Source organism: Sebastes umbrosus, chromosome 15, assembly GCF_015220745.1.
Source record: "Sebastes umbrosus isolate fSebUmb1 chromosome 15, fSebUmb1.pri, whole genome shotgun sequence".
NCBI classification, from domain to species: Eukaryota; Metazoa; Chordata; class Actinopteri; order Perciformes; family Sebastidae; genus Sebastes; species Sebastes umbrosus.
In genome coordinates, this window is record NC_051283.1 from 11,064,614 (window position 1) to 11,083,436 (window position 18,823).

General features: G+C 41.5%; 1 protein-coding gene across 3 annotated transcripts in view; it reads right to left on the reverse strand.

The window, feature by feature from the left end:
• Nucleotides 1-372: 372 nt before the first annotated feature.
• khdrbs1b (KH domain containing, RNA binding, signal transduction associated 1b) overlaps nt 373-18,823 on the reverse strand; it is a 20,599-nt gene continuing 2,148 nt past the window's right edge. Inside the window, exons 2-12 of one of the 3 annotated variants that reach the window (XR_005210353.1) lie at nt 18,421-18,542; nt 17,173-17,289; nt 16,622-16,768; nt 13,435-13,568; nt 11,192-11,423; nt 10,770-10,837; nt 10,346-10,404; nt 8,425-8,602; nt 7,043-7,051; nt 6,241-6,309; nt 373-1,828 (exon numbers count right to left, since the gene is read on the reverse strand). Coding sequence is in view for 1 of the 3 variants with exons in the window: in XM_037795452.1 (XP_037651380.1) it covers nt 8,496-8,602; nt 10,346-10,404; nt 10,770-10,837; nt 11,192-11,423; nt 13,435-13,568; nt 16,622-16,768; nt 17,173-17,289; nt 18,421-18,542 (986 nt within the window). In the remaining 2 variants the exon portion in view is untranslated. Of the gene's footprint in view, nt 1,829-6,240; nt 6,310-7,042; nt 7,052-7,273; nt 8,603-10,345; nt 10,405-10,769; nt 10,838-11,191; nt 11,424-13,434; nt 13,569-16,621; nt 16,769-17,172; nt 17,290-18,420; nt 18,543-18,823 lie in introns of those variants that run through there. The other 2 variants (XR_005210352.1, XM_037795452.1) reach the window with 2 other exon arrangements.

Below are 18,823 nucleotides of genomic sequence, written 5' to 3' on the forward strand. Positions count from 1 at the left end.
GATGAGGCAGCAGCTGATGTGCATCTGTGGGAGGCTGATTGTCACCGTCTTCACAGGCATCAGCATGCGATGTTCCTCTGATGGTGTGAATCTGCCGCCACCAGAAGATGCGATCCAGCTGTCCACCATATCTGCCCACAGCATCTCCATCTCTAACACACACCACTCACACAGCATTTTAACACATTCTCCTCCACACTCGGTACCCCCACCCAGCCAGCCTCATAAAAGACAAGACAGCCTCAGCCTCCTGTCTCTCACCTATTCTCCCACGTAGCGTTATGTGAACGCACCACGCCAGTTGACTACATGCAGACTGTGCTGCAGGCAGCTACAGCCAAGAGGAAACATCACAGACTGATACATGGCTCGTTCACATTCAAGTCTACTTTTATTGATCATTGCACAGCAACATTTACTTTCTCTTCCACCCTCGCGCTCTTGACAGCTCATCGATTCAAACAAAAGGAGATGGCTTCCATGCCATCACTTATCTTTCATTAGATTATAGGAGACACAGAAATCATTATTTTAGACATAATAGCACATGAAGACTGAAAAATGATCTGTTTTGGATATGGCCCGTTGACGTTTCATCTCTTTCTATCCTAATATCTAATGTTCTATCCTCTAAGCTGCTGGCTTTTTCAATAAACTAAATGGAGCCTCTGACTTGGCTAATGCTGCCTCTGACCAGCGAGTCGGGACAGAGAAATTTGTTTTTAATACAGGAAAGTAGAGTTTTGACCTCTAAATGTAACTCAGCACCACAGGCAGCCGTAATACCATCAGTGATAATGGCAGAAAATGGCATAGAGGGGGAATCAAATCAACAGAGGCATGATGGATAGATGGATAGATGGAGGGAAGTTAGTAATGTCTGCCTTCACCCAGTCCCTTTCTCACATGCAGCCCTCCTCCCGGGTACATCTCGCCGAATTATCATACTTGGACGCCGAAGCGCTGCGAACAAGCCAGCGTTGGTTATGAAAGTGTTGCACATTTGCAGGGAGCGCACATGCGAGTACATGCAAATAGGCCGCTGCATTAGCATTTGATATCCTCAGGGCTGCACAAGGCCGTGCAATGCCAAGATGTGGCGGCGTGTGTGTGTGTGTGTTCGCGGTGAACTCGGCCGCAGCGAGATAGTGATCCACTCTCTCCGGGCATGTTTAACTCTCCAGCACTGAGTCTAATTTCACGCAGCAATAAGGCATGGATACTAAATAACACGCAGCCAGAATGTTTAAAAACATAATTGAAATGCAGATGTCACAAATGAATGGGAGAATACAGCTTGCCTTGCAGAAAGTGAAAGACTTTTGTTTCATGTCTAATTTAAGGGTTAATAGAAATTAAAAGCAATTTCACAGTCTACTATAACAGGAGTGCTCATTTTATGGTGAATTAGGCTGTAACAATTACATTTGTTGGAAGAGGGGGTGGTCTGCGGAAGCTGCGTACAGCAGCATGCAATCAGCTTCAAGTGGGTGTCTTCGGTGTTAGAAAATAATTACACGAGGATAATGTATAGACATGAAATAGAAGAAAATAGTCCACAGAAAATGAGAGTCTGGTTGTTCTGGATTCCCAGCGAGCTGAAAGTCTTCGCTGACCAGCTGCGGTCTTAGTCCTGTTCCAGAGGGAGTCTGAGCCAGCTCCTCTCAGCTATCAGCTGGCTCCTGTGGGTCACTTGGCGGCCGGCCACCACAGCCACCCCCCTGCCAGGAACAGAACTGGGCCTTGGGCCACTCCTTTCAACAGGGCGACCCTGAGAGCCTCGTCTGACCACCTCCTTCATGCTGAGCTTCTCCCGTGCACGGCTTCACTGAAGAGGAGACAAAATCACAGGCGAGACATCAATCACCACATGTAAACACACATCGCTGGTTCTTTAAAGTGGCAGTAGGCAGAATGTTTTGGGCATCATGGGGCAAAATATATCCATAATAACCTTTCAGCATATTGTAAATCAAGTGTCCTGTGAGAAAACTAGACTTCTGCACCTCCTCATGGCTCTGTTTTCAGGCTTTAAAAAATCTAGCCCGTGACGGGAGACTTTGGCCAATCACAGGTCAATTCAGAGAGAGAGAGAGAGAGCGTTCCTATTGGCTGTTCATTCAACGGAGGGAGCTGTCAATCACTCGCGAACTCCGATCAAACGGTTAAACTAGACAGCACTGATAAAATATGAATTATTTTCTGTTACTGTAATGCGCGTTTCTCACATAAAATGTTTTCAGAAACATCTTGTAGTGTGCTGTTTAGCTGTAAAATGAGAAAGTGTGCTCCGGCTGGTGGGCGGTGCTTGGTATTTCCTCAACAGATCTCAACATGGCTGCCAAGTCACAAACTTTCATCTTACAGCTAAACAGAACACTACAAGATGTTTCTGAAAACATTTAATGCGAGAAATAGGCATTACATTTACAGAATATTGATTTTTATTTGATCAGCGCTGCCTAGTTTGACCGTTTGATCAGAGTTTGCGAGTGATTGACAGCTGCTCATCTCGGCTCTGATTGTTTGTTTTCCTCCAGTCTGTGAAATCTTGCAGATGCCACTAGGGAGCACCGGAGGACACATAGGCACATGATTTTTCCAGATTACCTGTCTCATGCACTACAGGATATAGTGACCGTTTTATAAAAATAACATTTTTCAATCATATTTGCTCCATATCTTCCTTCTCAGGTTGAAGTCACAGAACCTCCTCTACTTCACAGTGATTTAATGACAGATAAGAGGTAATGTTTGGCATAAAAAGAGCCCACTTTCTCAATTTAATTTCTAAGCAGCAGTGGCTGTAATAATTAAAGGTCATTTTCCTGCCAAGTAGCACAGCTCTTCAATAGTAGTAAAGCAACATTATGCTAAGTAAGACATAATTACTGGCAAGACCGGTGATTTTGGATTAGTGCATTAATATTTCAATCAACAGCTAATGTGGTCACAGGTCTCCCTTTTTGAGGATTTTGCAGCAGCTTCGAACATAGCAGCAAATGAGAACCAAAGACCAGACATGTCTGTTGAAACAGTGAATAGTAGGGCCGTCAAAGTCAATGCAAATTCATTTTAACGCCACTAATTTCTTTAACGCATTAAGACACTAGAAAACCTAAGGAATCCATCGGTACCAGCTGTGTCATACTAGCTTGTCACGAAGGAGGCTAAATAACGCTCCAAATAAGCTAAGCTTTTGGTGAGGAAAAACTGGCATAGCCATTTTCAAAGGGGTCCCTTGACCTCTGACCTCAAGATATGTGAATAAAAATGGGTTCTATGGGTACCCACGAGTCTCCCCTTTACAGACATGCCCACTTTATGATAATCACATGCAGTTTGGGGCAAGTCATAGTCAAGTCAGCACACTGACACACTGACAGCTGTTGTTGCCTGTCGGGCTGCAGTTTACCATGTTATGATTTGAGCATATTTTTAATGCTAAATGCAGTACCTGTGAGGGTTTCTGGACAATATTTGTCATTGTTTTGTGTTGTTAATTGATTTCCAATAATAAATATATACATACATTTTCATAACGCAAGCATATTTGCCCAAACCCATGTTAATAAGAGGATTAAATACTTGACAAATCTCCCTTTAAGGTACATTTTGAACAGATAAAAAAATGTGTGATTAATCACGATTAAATGTTTGAATCGATTGACAGCCCTAGTAAATAGTTTTCATGATTAAATAGGACATTTTTTCCTCCGAGGGTCTTTTGTGAAAATAGTTTTGTGAAAGCAGTCGTGTCAAACACATTCCTCAAACAAGTGTGTGACCTTTCTATCAGAACACATCTCAAAAAGTTCTTAAATGGTTCGTTATCCAGCTCCACTCTCCTAAAATGCCACCGACAGTTATGTTTCTCAAAGTCTGACCACCAAGCATTACTTTTCGAGCCTTCATTTAACTTTTTTTCCTGCCTTCAAGGCGCGGACAGGACATCACGAAAAATCCCTCTGACACCTCTCTCCTCATGCTGGTTCCATTTCGGGAATCGCCTCTCGCGCCTATTTCCCTTCTGTCAGAGAGCCTTGAGCTACGGATCCTCATTAGTCACTTTCCCCGAGACCACACTGACACCCGGCGTCGCGTTCTCCCTCGCTCAGACTTGCTGAAGGCTAGCGCGGCCACACACCAATTCACAGGCGCTGTCAAAAAGCCAGGCAACTTACAGGAGCTGGGCAATCATCAGAATCAACCAACCTTTGAAATGCTGTGAATATCGCGAACGTGCTGCCGCTGCATAATGTTACACTGGCTGAAACGCCCACAGGCATCTGCAGCAACGTTTCTTGCACAATGGTCTTTTGGGAAAATGGGACAAGTTAAAAGGACCATACCAGTGGGTTTGGAATGTCTTAGACCATTACCTACAAATTGTGTATACTTCACATTACAGCTCGAGATGACTAATCCATCACAGAGGGGGCCTTGTCAGTTTTCTTTTAAAGTTGGTGCTGCAGGCAAGGACTAAAAACTCTCCTTAGTGGAGATTTCAGCTGCTATAAAGCATCATTGAGGCATTATACGAAAACCCAAGCAAATATGAAGCTTAAAGACTAGAAATATAGGGGAACAGCTAGCCTGGCTTTATCCAAAAGTAACGGTCAAAAGTGTATATACAATTTTAAGTTTTACAGGGAGGTGTGTAACTCTGGCAACCAGAGGAGAATCCAGGAAGTTACCGCTACTTGGTGACCGGTGTCACCGGTGTGAAAAATATCAATTATCGCGATATTATTTTTTGTGATACTGTGTTGATTCTCAAAAACACTGTATCGATTTTTACAGGGCTGTTCCGAATACCATTTTTGGGCTTTGAAACTTAGGTGAGAAATATTCCAAAGTATTCGAAGCTTCACGGCGCAACGCAGCAGGCTGACATGTTCTTCAGTCTGTCGGTCTCCATCTCCCCCGTTTCACACACACACCTCTACACGCAAACAGCGATATCCGTCTAGTTAGTCCGTCTAATTAGAATAACTAATACTTGTTAATGTTGAATATAAATAGTGAATAATGTTGTGGGATTATTCCTTATTTCATGGGCTATTTTGGGATTTATACATTATTATTACATACATACATATATATATATATATATACATATATATATATATATATATATATATAAAAACTAGAAAAACAAAGCATTGGAATACTGATTTGGAGGTTGATTACCATGGCAACGGATGAAGCTTTGGGTTAGCCCTAGATTTTTAATGAATACTTGCGCCCTCTCAAAGTAGTGCTATGATGTTAGATGTTGCAGCGACTGTGATAAATGCAAATGCAGATCCCTCTGTTCTGATTGCATAAAAAAATAAACTGCGTTCTTTATACTATGACAGTTTTCCTAAAATTAGATTTTAAAAAATCCCAATATAATTGCCTTGTTTACAGTATCGCAATATATTGAATCGGAATCCCTGTATCATGATTTGTATCGCCAGATTTTGGCCAATACACAGCCCTAGTAGACTGTGGGTATAAGTCTGACGTTGGCTGCGTATCTCAAAGCATCCATTCCCTCTACTATCTTTTTTGCAAGGGCACCGTCGCTGCATCCTGTGCTAGGCGCCGCCCAAGACGATTGCAACTGGTTAAAAGACATACAAACAAGCCAGAGCGTGTTTTTTCCCCCTATACCAGAAGAAGTGTAGAGCTAGACCTTTATTTATGAGACTACACCCCTGTAAAATGACGATATGATGTTTTTACGTATCAGTTTTTGTACAGACGACAGATTTTATGACCTTTGGACAGAGCCAGGTCAGCTTTTCCCCCCCATGTCTAGTCTTTATGACATGCTAAACTAAGCGGCTACTGGCTGTCAAATGTCAAACTGTTCCTTTAAAAAGGTTGCTGTCTGGAACCAGAGTGGTGATCTCGAGTGTCCATGAATGTGGCAACAGGGAAAGACCCCAAAATGAGCTCTACTTGCTACAAAAGCAATCAAGATTTGAAAAAAAAAAAAGAAAGAAAGATTAGTTCTCTGTGATGGATTACACATTTCATGCAAGTTTCAAGTCTATGCAAGATGTTTCATATTGTACAAACATGAACGAACACTAATGGCTGCCTGGAAGGTAGAAGAATCAATCTTTAAGACTTGCTGCATGGAAAGTGGGGAAAAAAAATATGCAAGTTGTGCGTTACTGTGCTAAAGCATGCAGAAACCAGCACTATGGCTCTTTAAAATGGAAAGAGTTGCGGCGGCGGACCAACCTGAGGTTTGTATGGTCTCACTTCAGCAGACTGTCAGTCTCCGGGGCACTCAGTGACCGATAGCTGTGCCTGAAGGAAGGACAAACCCCAAATCAATACCCTGTCTAAAAACACTGGGAGAAACTTGAGACAGATCATGCAACGTCTACAGGAGAAGATATGCTCATGCAACTCAAGCTTTTCTTTTTTGGATAACTTTGTACAGGCAGAACCTTTTAAATATTACAGTTTACACAGCAAATAAAAAAAGTAACAGAAGATATTGACATAGATTTGGCTTTGTTCATTTTAGCAAGAGTTGCATTAACACTATTCTAATATATTTTGTTAGTACACAGAACAGTTATTTTGGTACATAAAATCCACTACTGTATGATATTGGAAGTTACGTTTTTCTTACTTTTGAGTCGATTCTTTTTTGTTGCCATGACTGTAATAATATTTTAAGAAACTGTACGCATTTACCAGCAAGTTTATGTCAATGGATAAACACACTACGAAATTAAACATTTAGGGTTAGGTTACCTTTACAGTGGAGTTCTCTAGGTTATAACCATCCTCTCCATTGCACTGCCATTACTCTGTACTAAAGTAGCCATCGCGCCAGCGTCATTCATGACAATGAAGCCTAGACCTGAATGGTGGTTTGAATTCAGTTAATTTTCAGCTATAAAAGCAATTCTCATTAACGATTACGACCACAGGTAAGAGGATTGAAAAAGTCTTATACATACCCAGGCATTCAATGCTTTAGAACTCTATACACATTAGGAAGCTATCCAGGTTATTTTAGAGGTCTTACCTCTGGGTCCTTTTTAAAAAGTATAGAAAGAGAGAGAAAGAATAAGTTGTGCTCTTTTGATAATCAATCAAGACATCATTTAGTAGGGTTAAAGTCTTCAGACGTCAATACATTCATTTAGATTTAAAATGCGGTTTTGAATGAGAAACAAATGAAAACATCTACATCTGACTTGTTGTTTAAAAAAGGCCATTTCAGAATTTTACTAGGACAGGAAACAAATAAAGCAAGTTAAGTTTCATAAAAAACAAACTAAGCTTTATTGACAAACTGCTGCAAAACATCTTTTGGACAGATTTAGTAACCTATTTAGGCAAGCTTACACATGTAGCATAATGCATTTTATGGAGAGGGTACAGATACTAGTGGCAGAATAAGTACAGTTAGGATGTTTTAAAATATGTACAAGAGTTCGGATTGAGCTGCAGGATCCCTTCTCTGTAGAAAGAGAAGACCCATGTGGAGATTTTTGTCCCAATCCTTCTTTGTGTACTTTTTGTGCATGCAGTTTATAGAGAATCAGATCACAAAAATGAAGACCTGAACTGTTTTTTTAGCATTAACACGAGGCCATCTCTCGGCCATGTGCTCATTAAACAAACATTTTTGTCTTCAGAGTCTTAAAATTAATTTTTAACATGTAGAACAAATTGAGGATATGAGGACAGTCCATCTCAACAGTGTCTATTAGGGCTATATTTCAAAACTCTAAGTACAATGACAAATATTGCTGCCTAAGTCTAAATGGACAACGTTTTAGAACTATTTAAAAACAAACCATCATCAAGAATGAATTGTACTGATTCCATTAACATTGATTCTTTAACCTTCACTTAATTTAGGATTGGTTTTTTTTTTGTTTCTATATTACATAATTGAAAGTTTAAAAGGTATTTTATTTGGCTATATTAACAGAATTTTGAAATGTAGCCTAAATGGGAATCTGCAACTGACCCTCGACAGATTCTTTGTATTTAAAAAACAATTAATTCCTTAGACAAGTTGATAATGAGCCACTAATTCCACTAGAAATGACTACTCCCAAACAGTTTAAAAAAAATTAAAGATCAACAATGCAAAAAAAGCCAGAGGGGGGTAAAAAGGGTCAGAGAAAAAAATACAGCAAAATAAATTAAAAATTCAAATGAAAAGGAACATAAAAAGGACGCCAACTTTCTCCTCTCTAACCCATCTAAAAGCCGCTTTGGTTGGTTGGTTGGAGGGATTGGTGGCTGGTTGGTTGGAGCGACAAAGTAGGGGTGGGGGAGGGAGTTCGCGGTCAAATCTCAAAAACCAGTTCCGATTTTCAGTTCCCAAATTTGCTCTCTCGTATAAAGTCCAGCGTAGGAAAAGACCAAACCAAAGACAAAACGGACAATTACTTTTGTCGGGCTGCTTAAAGCGAGAGCTGCCGTGGTAGACAGGGCGACACGTTAAGGGTGGGGAGTCCGCTTCAGTACTGTCGGTATGGGTGCTCCCGGTAAGGCGTCTTGGCACCTCTGGAGGGGGGAGGGGCCTTCCCTACAGCAGTTCGCTGGGTCCCGTTCCAGTCATCCTGGCCTGGAGAGGACACACACAAATAAACACATTTACAATTCAATATGGATTCAAACCACTTGAAGATTTTTTTTTTTTTTTTTTTTTTTAAATTTCCCCACTGTGGGATTAATAAAGGAATATCTTATCTTATCACAGAAAACTCATTTGGTTAGTGGACGTTAAAGGTGCCCTGTGGAGTTTTTCTGCACAAAGGTGTTGGAATTAGGACTGGTTTTGGCAAGAATCTGACAACATGATATGTTACAGGAGTAACGATTCAATATATTGCAAAATATTGTGATACTGTAAAGCAAGAAGATATATTGCGATTTTGCCTAAACTAATTTTAGGAAAACTGTCATATTATAAAGACACGCCACCATACAGTATGTACAAAATCTGAGTAAACAAAGTCACTTTGTGAAATGGCTACTATGTGGACTTACATCATTACACATGAATACAATTGGACTCATTGGATCCACAAGAGTCTCAGCTTTACAGTGATACCCAATTTATGCAATTCTAAGACAGTTTAGGGACCCCAGTATGCAGAAATATCAAAATACACCATTTTAGAATAGGCGAAAATACATTTATGTTTAGTTTTTTGGCCCAAACGGCATGGAATTATCATAAAGTGGGCATTTCCCTAAAGGGGAGACTTGTAGGTACCCTTATTTAACCCATTTTCATTCACATATCCTGAGGTCAGAGGTCAAGGGACCCCTTCAAAAATGGCCATGCCAGTTTTTCCTCACCAAAATGTAGTGTAACTTTGGAGCGTTATTTAACATTCTTCACGACATGCTAGCACTATAACCTCCGAAATACGGAATAGTGGCCGGGTCCGCCGGCGGGCCATTGAATTTTTAAGAGGTTAATTAAAAATCAATATAGTGTTTTGGAGAATCAATACAGTATATAGCACAACATCATTTCGCAATACTGATGTGTGTCAATATTTTCTTACACTCCTATTTGGAATAACATGAAACCATTGGCAGGACTGTGCATTGCCCAATACAAATATATCAGGGGCCGTCTCATTAGAATATTTCTCCATAGCGCTATCTGTGGTCAAAACCTCCACAGGGTAGCTTTAAAGTTACCAGTTAGTGGCTTTAACTATGAAATCTAATTTTGGCTGGTGATCCATAAAGTCAATTTGAAGTCCTTCTCCAATAAGTCACGTATGGTGGGCTATCAATATTTGTAGTAGGGCTGCCCCCTCTGAGTCAATTAGTCGACTAATCGCTCGTTTGGTCTTAGTCGACTAAGATTTCTTTAGTCAATTAGTTGGTTTTTAAGCTTTTTTCATGCTGAATGACTTATTTCCAAGAATCTAATGAGCACATCTCTGGTAAACACAAGATTTAAAGTGGTGCTTTCGTGTGATTCTTTGTGGAGAAACTCAGTTTTACAGATCTGTCGATTAAATCAACTCCTCGATTAGTCGACTAAGAATTTCGTTGGTCGAGGACAGTCGTAAATTTTAGACTTAAATTGACAATTCCAGGACATTATACAAATCAATCAACCAATCAATAACTGAAAATTCATCCATAACAACATTTGGGGATGTATTGCATACTATAGGACTTAAAAAATGAAATACAATTAAAACTTTTAAAATTTTTCTTTTGCTAACTTTTAGTTGTTTTTTGGGGGGTCATATTTATATGCACACTTTTTATATTCAGCATATTTTTAAAAGTATAAATTAAGTCATCTTTGTTGACAGCGAATAAAGTTTTTCCTCACCATATGACTCGTACGACTCTGTGGTCTCTCCGTGTCCGTAGTCGTAGTATTCTGGCTCTCTGATGGTCAAAAACAAGAGAGAGAAAAAGAAAAATAATCGCTTTTAATCTTTGCAAAAAACATCAAGTAGCTGCTGACTGTAATGTCTAGGGGGACGATAATTGGCTTCCATGAATAAGATCAAAGCTTGGCTCTCTAGCATTGAAACATCTCAGTCCCGGCTGGTTCTCCTAAAAAAACACCGCCATCCAAACCATGAAACGTGAAGTACCATCAGCGCTGAATTTTGTGCAGAGTGGCTAAAAAGTGTTTTTCTGCTCTCAAAAAACACTTTGAGCAAAACTAGCAACTAGGCAATGTGTGTGTCTGTGTGTGCACTTTGTGAGAAGCAGGTGAAAACCAAAGAGACGTCTGATTCACTCACGCCTGCGGCTGACTGTAATAGCTGTCGTATGACTCGTAGGCCGTGTCTGTGTAGCTCTCATCGTAGCCCTGGAGAGGGAAGGAAACAGAGTGAGAGTTAGGGAGAGGCTTGTTCATGAATCATGGATGTCAAGATGTCCCCAAAGTACTACACTTGTACTGAAGCAGACACGCTCCCCTTATGTCTCAAGCATCCAAAATCACTTATTTCTGTGTTGACGGACGAGCAATTCAAAGCTAACTGAGTGCCAAGAACAAGCTCATTGAGAGGAGACACGTGTTGGAGGCCAGATTTAGCTACGTCAAACCTGCCGTTTAAAGATATCTTTTTGTTTGTTTGTATAATATGAACTGTGCTGAGGACATTCACATATAAACTAAATGGATGAATTAAAACTACCCTCCGCTGGTTCTTGTACTTACATATTCGTCGTAGCCCTCAGCAGCTGCACTAGGGGTGTGCTGGTGGGGTGCCATCCTCTGTGGGGGTCCGGCGGTTGGGGGCCTGGCACGGGGTGCTGAGGCTCCCCTGGATGGTGCTGCTGGGGGTCCTCCTCGGCCTCCTGGGACGCCTCTCACTGCGCCACCTCTGGCTGGGCCGCCTCGGGGCACACCTCCCCTGGCGGGAGCACCGCGAGGTGGCATTCCCCGACCCCTGGAGACGAGAACACTGAGTTAATACTGTGCTCTTCTTCTACTTGAGGGAATAGTTCGACATTTTGGGAAATATGTGTATTCACTTTCTCACCAGGAGTTAGACGAGAAGATCGATACCATTTTCATATCTCTACGCTAATTATCAGCATAATGCACCATACAGATATGCGAGTGTTGTTGAGCTTCTCATCTAACTCGTGGCAAGAAAGCAAATAAGCCTCTTTGCCAAAATGTCAAGCTAGTCTCTTGAAAAAGGGAAAACTTATACAATTTTAACATATTTATACTAGGGCTGTCAAAATTAACGAGATAACGCGTTAACGCAAATTCGTTTTAACGGCACTAATTTCTTTAACGCATTAATGCAACTTGTGATTTTTGGGATGTAGCGGACTCAGTTTTAAAGATTGAGAGTGAAGATGAAATCATAAAACCTAATGAATCCATTGGTACCATGTCATACTGGCATATCGTGAAGGAAGCAAAATTACGCTCCAAACTTACACTAAATTTTGGCCAAGAGAAACTGACATGGCGATTTGCAAAAGGGGTCCCTTGACCTCTGACCTCCAGATATGTGAATGAAAATGGGTTCTATGGGTACCCACGAGTCTCCCCTTTACAGAAATGCCCACTTTATGATAATCACATGCAGTTTGGGGCAAGTCATAGTCAAGTCAGCACACTGACACACTGACAGCTGTTGTTGCCTGTTGGGCAAACAAATCTCCCTTTAAGGAACATTTAGCACAGATAAAAAATGTGCGATTAATTTGCGATTTATCACAGTTTTAAAGGGACTGTTTGTAACTTCTTACACGTATAAATCAATCCGGGTCGGTGTCCCATGCGCACTCGCGTGTGGCTACGCTGTTCAGACTCAGACTCCAACACAAACTACACAGAAGCACCAAAACCGCAAAGTTATATCTAGTGAAGCCCGTCTTGCAAAACAATATTGGCTGCAGTCAGAGGACGCGGGGGAGACCGTAGCTTTGGTCTCCAGGGCCGGAGTCTCTGCTGTACTCTGCTCCTCTGCCTGCTTGCCTTCAGTCACACACCACGCTTGTTCTCGCTATTTCACTCCACTCTCACATGCATGCGCGCACACTACACACTGAAGGAGAGTTAGTTTAGCTCTGAGAATATCTAGTGAATGTACAGTGGACGTTTGTGCAGAAATAAATGCTGCAGCTCCTCTAGACCAACAGAGGTTTCCCGTGTCTTGTGAAGTGACGGGGCTCCGCAGCGTGAAACGTTATCGTCCCCGACCAAAACTCCGGTGTCTCCCCTGTTCCCTCCGACAGCGGTCGGGAGGCTGAGGCAGGAAAAGCCAACACTAGGATCAGCAGTGATTCATGGAGAGACCTTCGTCTGGTCAGCTAACATTACTGCCAAGCAGGTGAAATATAGAGTGATATTGTGGTTTTAGCTGACGTGTGTCGCCTCACTGTTTTGAGCAATGCTCGTTCATGTCTATGTAGAGCGAGCACAAGCGCGAGCCCAACGCTGACTTTCGTTGACTTAACAGCCACAGGTGTCGCTGTTAACAAGCATTTCTGATTCTTACAAACAGTCCCTTTAATAATTGACAATCATGCGATTAAATATTATAATCGATTGACAGCACTGATCTATACTGTATGATTCTTCACATTTTTATCAAAGAAACTAAACATGAACTGATAATTTAGGGAGCATTTGGAATTTTTTTGTGTGACTGGCTATTGACTTAGATTCCTTGATATTTTTTCAACTCACGGCTGAAGTTGTTTCTCGTATTAGTATGTATTCTCGGCGGATCAAAAGTATCTTGCTTCTTCAGCATAAGTACACTGAAAACTACACAATTACACAAAAAGGAGTCGATATAATGCTGCTTCCGGCCTTGCTCAGCATTTCCATTGATACATAGATATGGTAGTCGATGAACAATAGTGTCTTTGTATTTCTTCAGTGACCTAGCAGCTGTTGTATGAGAAACTGTGTGTGTGTGTGCGTCTCCACACCTGTGTGCTACACCAGGAGGGACTCCGCGGCCCCTGACCGGAGGGCCCCCCCTCCCTCTGGCTCCGTGCTCCTGGCCTCCGTTCAGGTAGCTCATCTCCATGAACTGCTCTTGGCAGATATCATCCATCATATCCTACACACACACACACACACAGAGAGGAAGAAAATAAAAAGAAGAAAGAGAGAGAGAGGGTGAGAAACAGGAGCACATGACATGGGAAAAGTGAAGGAGCACAAATGAAAAGCAAAAAGAAAAAGCGAGAGAAGAAGAGGGGAGAAAGGGAGCCAGTGTGGAAGAACGAGCGATGAATAAAAGCGCGAAACACAATTACAGAGCTGCTCACAACATGGCATCCCCCTAATGGCTAACAGAGCGAGTGGAGAGAAAAAGTCTCGGTGCCAGTGACTCAGAGTGTTAAAGAGAAGGGGGGCGGTGCGGGGGGGGGGGGGTCGTGGATGTGGGAGGTTGGAAAGCATCCATCCACACTCCCTGTCTTCCTGTGTGCCTCTCCATCAGGCACAAAATGTAAATCACTTCTTGACAAGTCTGGTGTGACTGCTGTATCAACGGTTACCTTATTTCATCCGCAAAAAAACAATAAGTTGGGATGGATTAGTGAAGCTGCCTGTCTGAGCTGCACAAATCCCGCAACACAATCCGGCCACCTTTCTTCGGGGAGCAATCGCAAAGGCCTGCACTGTGACCCAATCGATCATTTTTTCATATATCAGTCCCTGGAACGGTGACCGAGCTCTAATGACGCTGAAAAAGAAAGGAGGGTGGGGGGGATACTAGAATATGCAGCGCAGACGGCAGCTTTCAATTTATCTGCAGCAAAAAAGTAAGCAAACCTCTTGACTGATTACGAATTCATCTCAGTCACACACGGCAAGGAGTAGCGCGACTGCAGCTGCATTTAACAAGCCGGCAAGGTGACACGTCTTCACCCATCAAGGTGTTTAGATTAATTAAAGTGGCTTTACACATTCTATAGGAAATATAAAAAAGAAAATGTCTGTGTCGAGGAACAAAAAAGGGATCTGAAAAACCCCTTCACACAGGATCAAGGCTGTGCTTTTTTGCATTTACATTGGCAGACATACAGGTATACAGATGTATACATGTATAAGAAAAAAAGATGAAGAGAAAGAATCAAAGTCTTCTGGAATACCTCAGGAGGAGCAATACATAAAACATTTCAACAACAAACCACATTGTGAACTTGAGGCATTTATTAAAACATGACCTGGTTCCAAATAAAAGGGTGTCAACACTGACAGATTAGGGCCTTAAATTGTAACGACGGGCTTCTTTTACATAACGCGGCAACATCAGCCCCATTCATCTCACCTTTGACCCAAATTATTCCTTCTTCTATAGCTCACTAATTAAAAAGTGTGGGCATCTATTGGCCTGCGCTGACATGAGCCATTGTTAGAGCACTGTGGGCTTCAGCACGGGCTCGACAAGCAGACTGGGTTGGCCCGCGCTCAAGAATCTCTCAGCATAAAACTAATAAAGTAAGCTCAGATCTGTGTGGGAGCCTTACATCTACCGAGCCGATTCTGCTCACTCGCTGGAGAATGAGACGACACGGCGAGGGGGTGACCCCGCCGACACAGTTAAAGCGCCCCGATTCCCCCTCCTTAAGCTGATTGCTTATATTACGTTGCATTGCTTTGTCTACCTTACACCCCGCTCTGCCTTTTTTTGAAAGGCACACCATCGGTCAATTACCCCAAGAACACTTTCAGCGGGGTTTCTCAACCTTTTCACCCCAATTTCAGCGTCTCAATTGTGACAATTTAGTGGTTTTTTTCCCCCTCTTGTGTAAAAGTGATTCAATCGTTTTCAAGGTTTAGGCTGCTGATTAGACAAAACAAGCTCATCAACTTTGGTTTTAGGAAATTGTTAACAGGCATTTTTACAATTTTAAAATTATGTTTTATAGACCAAACTAAATCGAGAGAACACTCAGCAGATAACTTTGATAATGAGAGTTACCGTCAGTCAGGTACCCAAGAACACTTTCAGCGGGGTTTCTCAACCTTGTCACCCCAATTTCAGCTTCTCAATTGTGACAATTTAGTGTTTTTCTTTCTGTTATGTGATAGTGAGTCATTCGTTTTCATGGTTTCGGCTGCCGATTAGACAAAACAAGCTCATAAACTTTGGCTTAAGGAAATTGTAACAGGCATCTTCTACAATTTTCAGTTGATATTTTATAGACCAAACAATTAATCGAGAAAACATTTGGCAGATTAATTCGATTAGGAATACACCGATACCGATACTAGATCGAATATCGGGCCAGTACTGACTCAAATAGCTGAATCGGGTATCATTGACAATTTGGCCGATCTATTGAATTCAATTTTATGTTTATACACATTATATACTGGCATTTTAATTCCTGTTTAAGTTTTGACCAATTTGTTGCTGCATTAAAAAGAGTTTACACCTGAATTGTTTTTCCTCTTAATTTTGAAGATTTTTTACCAAGTTGCTGGTTTAGTTGCTACAATTTATTATTCCAATGATAAATAACCATTCAATACATTTATATATCTATGTATATATTCATTACATTTTGTTTTACAAAGTTTGGAAAGCAATATTGAAGTCAAGCATGATGTTTCTTTACACATAAAATAATGATCCCGGTCACTTTCACACAGTGAGGCATACAGCTTATTAATTAAACACTGGTATCGGCTCGGTATCGGCCGATACCCAAAGCCCAAGTCGGTAACTGGACTGAAAAAAGTCGGATCGGTGCTTCCCTAAATTCGATTATGAGAGTTCAATTTGTAGGTTTAAATTGTCAACTCATTAATTATTAGAATTAAATGACGGACAGAAGATAACTCAAATCTAATACTAATTTAAACACTTTCATCAGCTTTTAACTCAAAATTTACTGTTACAAAGAAAGATCAGCTTTGATTTACATCTTTAGAATAATAAAGCTTTGTCAGACATATCTAAAGACATCACTTTAGCCTCTGTTAACTTGTGTTGAGTGGCAATATTGTTGACATTTTACAGGCTAAATGATGAATTGAATAAGTAATCAACAGGTTAATTAATGGCAAAAAAAGAATTGTTAGATAGATGCAGCTCTAGGAACGCCCCACACAGATGAGTCAATAGAAAACAACAAGACACAAGAAAGTGGGACTCACAGGAAACAGGAACTTCTTGACCTCCTCCATGGCGTGTGCCATGCGCAGGTAGGCCTCCGGCACGGGGGCGAACACCTCGATGAATACGTGCAGCTCCATAGACAAGTGGGCGTACTTGGGCTCGCCGCCTTTCCTCAGCCCCTCCTCCTGAGACAAGGGCAACATCACAGACGCGTCAGCGAGTCAAAGAGAAGCCCGCAGTTTACTCTAAAATGAAATGAATTATGCACGAAGTAATCGCATTTCATCCGCCTCAGAGGGCATCAGGCATAGGGTGTGGTATTCCCTTCCTTTATTTAGCTCGATGATTACATCAAAGTGGTAGATAACAGGTTTAGCAGGATATCCGGAAGAATCCTGGAACAGATGTGCAGTGCGTGGGTGCCCTTGGCTCCGCGTTTACGTTCACCCGAGCTATCCTGCCAGTCGACGCCATCTGGGCTCGCTGCCTGACATCCCTTCTCAAGTACAGGCCATATGTGTTATGGCTTCAGGTACCCTTCGCACAGGTGTGTAGCGCCAGATGTGTGTGTGCGAGGGGAGTGTATTACCTTGGATTTGTCTCTCATGGATCCTTTGCCCAGCACAGAGATCTTGGCTCCGGTCTCTTCCTGCAGACGCTTGATTGTATTGCCCTGAGGACCCAAAATCTTCCCCACGAAATTGAACTAACAGCAAAACAAAACAGGACAAAATTAGCTTGACAATCAACAGCAAGAGGCAAGTTTAATACCAAGAGAGTGAAGGAGCAATCACTGTCAGGGGTCTTGTTGCACATGCTGCAGCCTTAAGTAGTAGATTTAGCAGAGGAGGTCGATATGAGCCCCCGAGGGCTGGAACACCGTCAGTTAACTACAATCATCCAAGCACTGAGCCTTGTGAGGAAAAACCTGCGTTCTTTACCTCCGTAATCTTTAAACAAAGTAATTATTATCATTATATATGATGTGTCCTACAATTAGCCGTCAGTGGCATTTAGCAAAAGGGTTGCCGACGAGGAAGCAATTCCTCCTGGAGTTGTAAAAGTAGCTTTTGTAATCTGAAACCAAACATGTACCGACTAAAAACCAAGTCTGGCAAACTAAGACAGGCTTCTGGAGATCAGAAGACTGTCTTACCCCCACAGACCCGACTCCTACATCATATTGATCTGATGCTCGAGATCGGGGCAGCATCTATTCATCTTATTCTTTTTTAAATCTTAAAGAAGTGTTCTGTAAAAATGTCAAAAAAAGTAAGTTGAATCCCAAAAAGGCTTTAGAAAGTCACCATATAAAAACGTAGGTGACTCAAACGGATGCAAATATATTCAACAACATGCAAATGAAGCATAATGCAGCTAGCGATGCATTCTGTGTGAGTTTTTACAGGACAGTTTATACCCTCACATCGTAAAAAAAAATCATCCTAAAATCAATGTAGCCAAATGTGTGAGCCAGATATAGATTGATCTGACATGGATGAATACACCTGAGGTTACTAGTCGGAATGGAAACATTTGCAGAAGATCCAATCTTCTGCACACCGTGTGAATTACACTGCAATATATAGAGCTATCCTACCCATAGTGAAATTAACTTTTTGATCCTTTTATGATATTTTAGGACATGCCAGTATTGGCTGTAATTATACTCTGGAGCTTAAGGATCAAGGTTGAGAGGAGTAATTTGAGACTCCCAAGTAACCCCATGGCTTTGTGTAATTGAAACCCGGCTGCAGGATAAATTAAATCAAGAGGGGTTCATGGCAAAAAAAAAAGGAGGACAAGATTAAAAAAAAAAAAAAAAGAGGCAGCTCACCTTGGGGTACTGTTTGACAGGTATGAGCACTCGTTCCTTAAGTTTGATGTTCTTCGTTGTGAAAAGGTCCAGGTACGGTTCTGCCTCCTTTTTAGTCTCGCCTTTCTGGATTCTATCAATTTCTAGAAGGGGAGAGGCATCGTTTCAGGCAAAGTGTTCATGCAATCAAACAGGATTCAAAGAGGCAAAGTACAGTTATGAGGAGGATTTATGTGCACTCACATTATTAAGTAAGCAGAGATTTAGAGATTTGCAGGTAATATTCGATCTCAGTGTCTAGGTTCAAACTTGGCAAGATTTTTATTGAAAAATGAACTACTTTTAGAGACACATTTAACAGTTCAACTGCAGTTCTAGACGTCTATAGAACTTTTTTCAGTCTAATTTTGTCTGGTTTTAACCG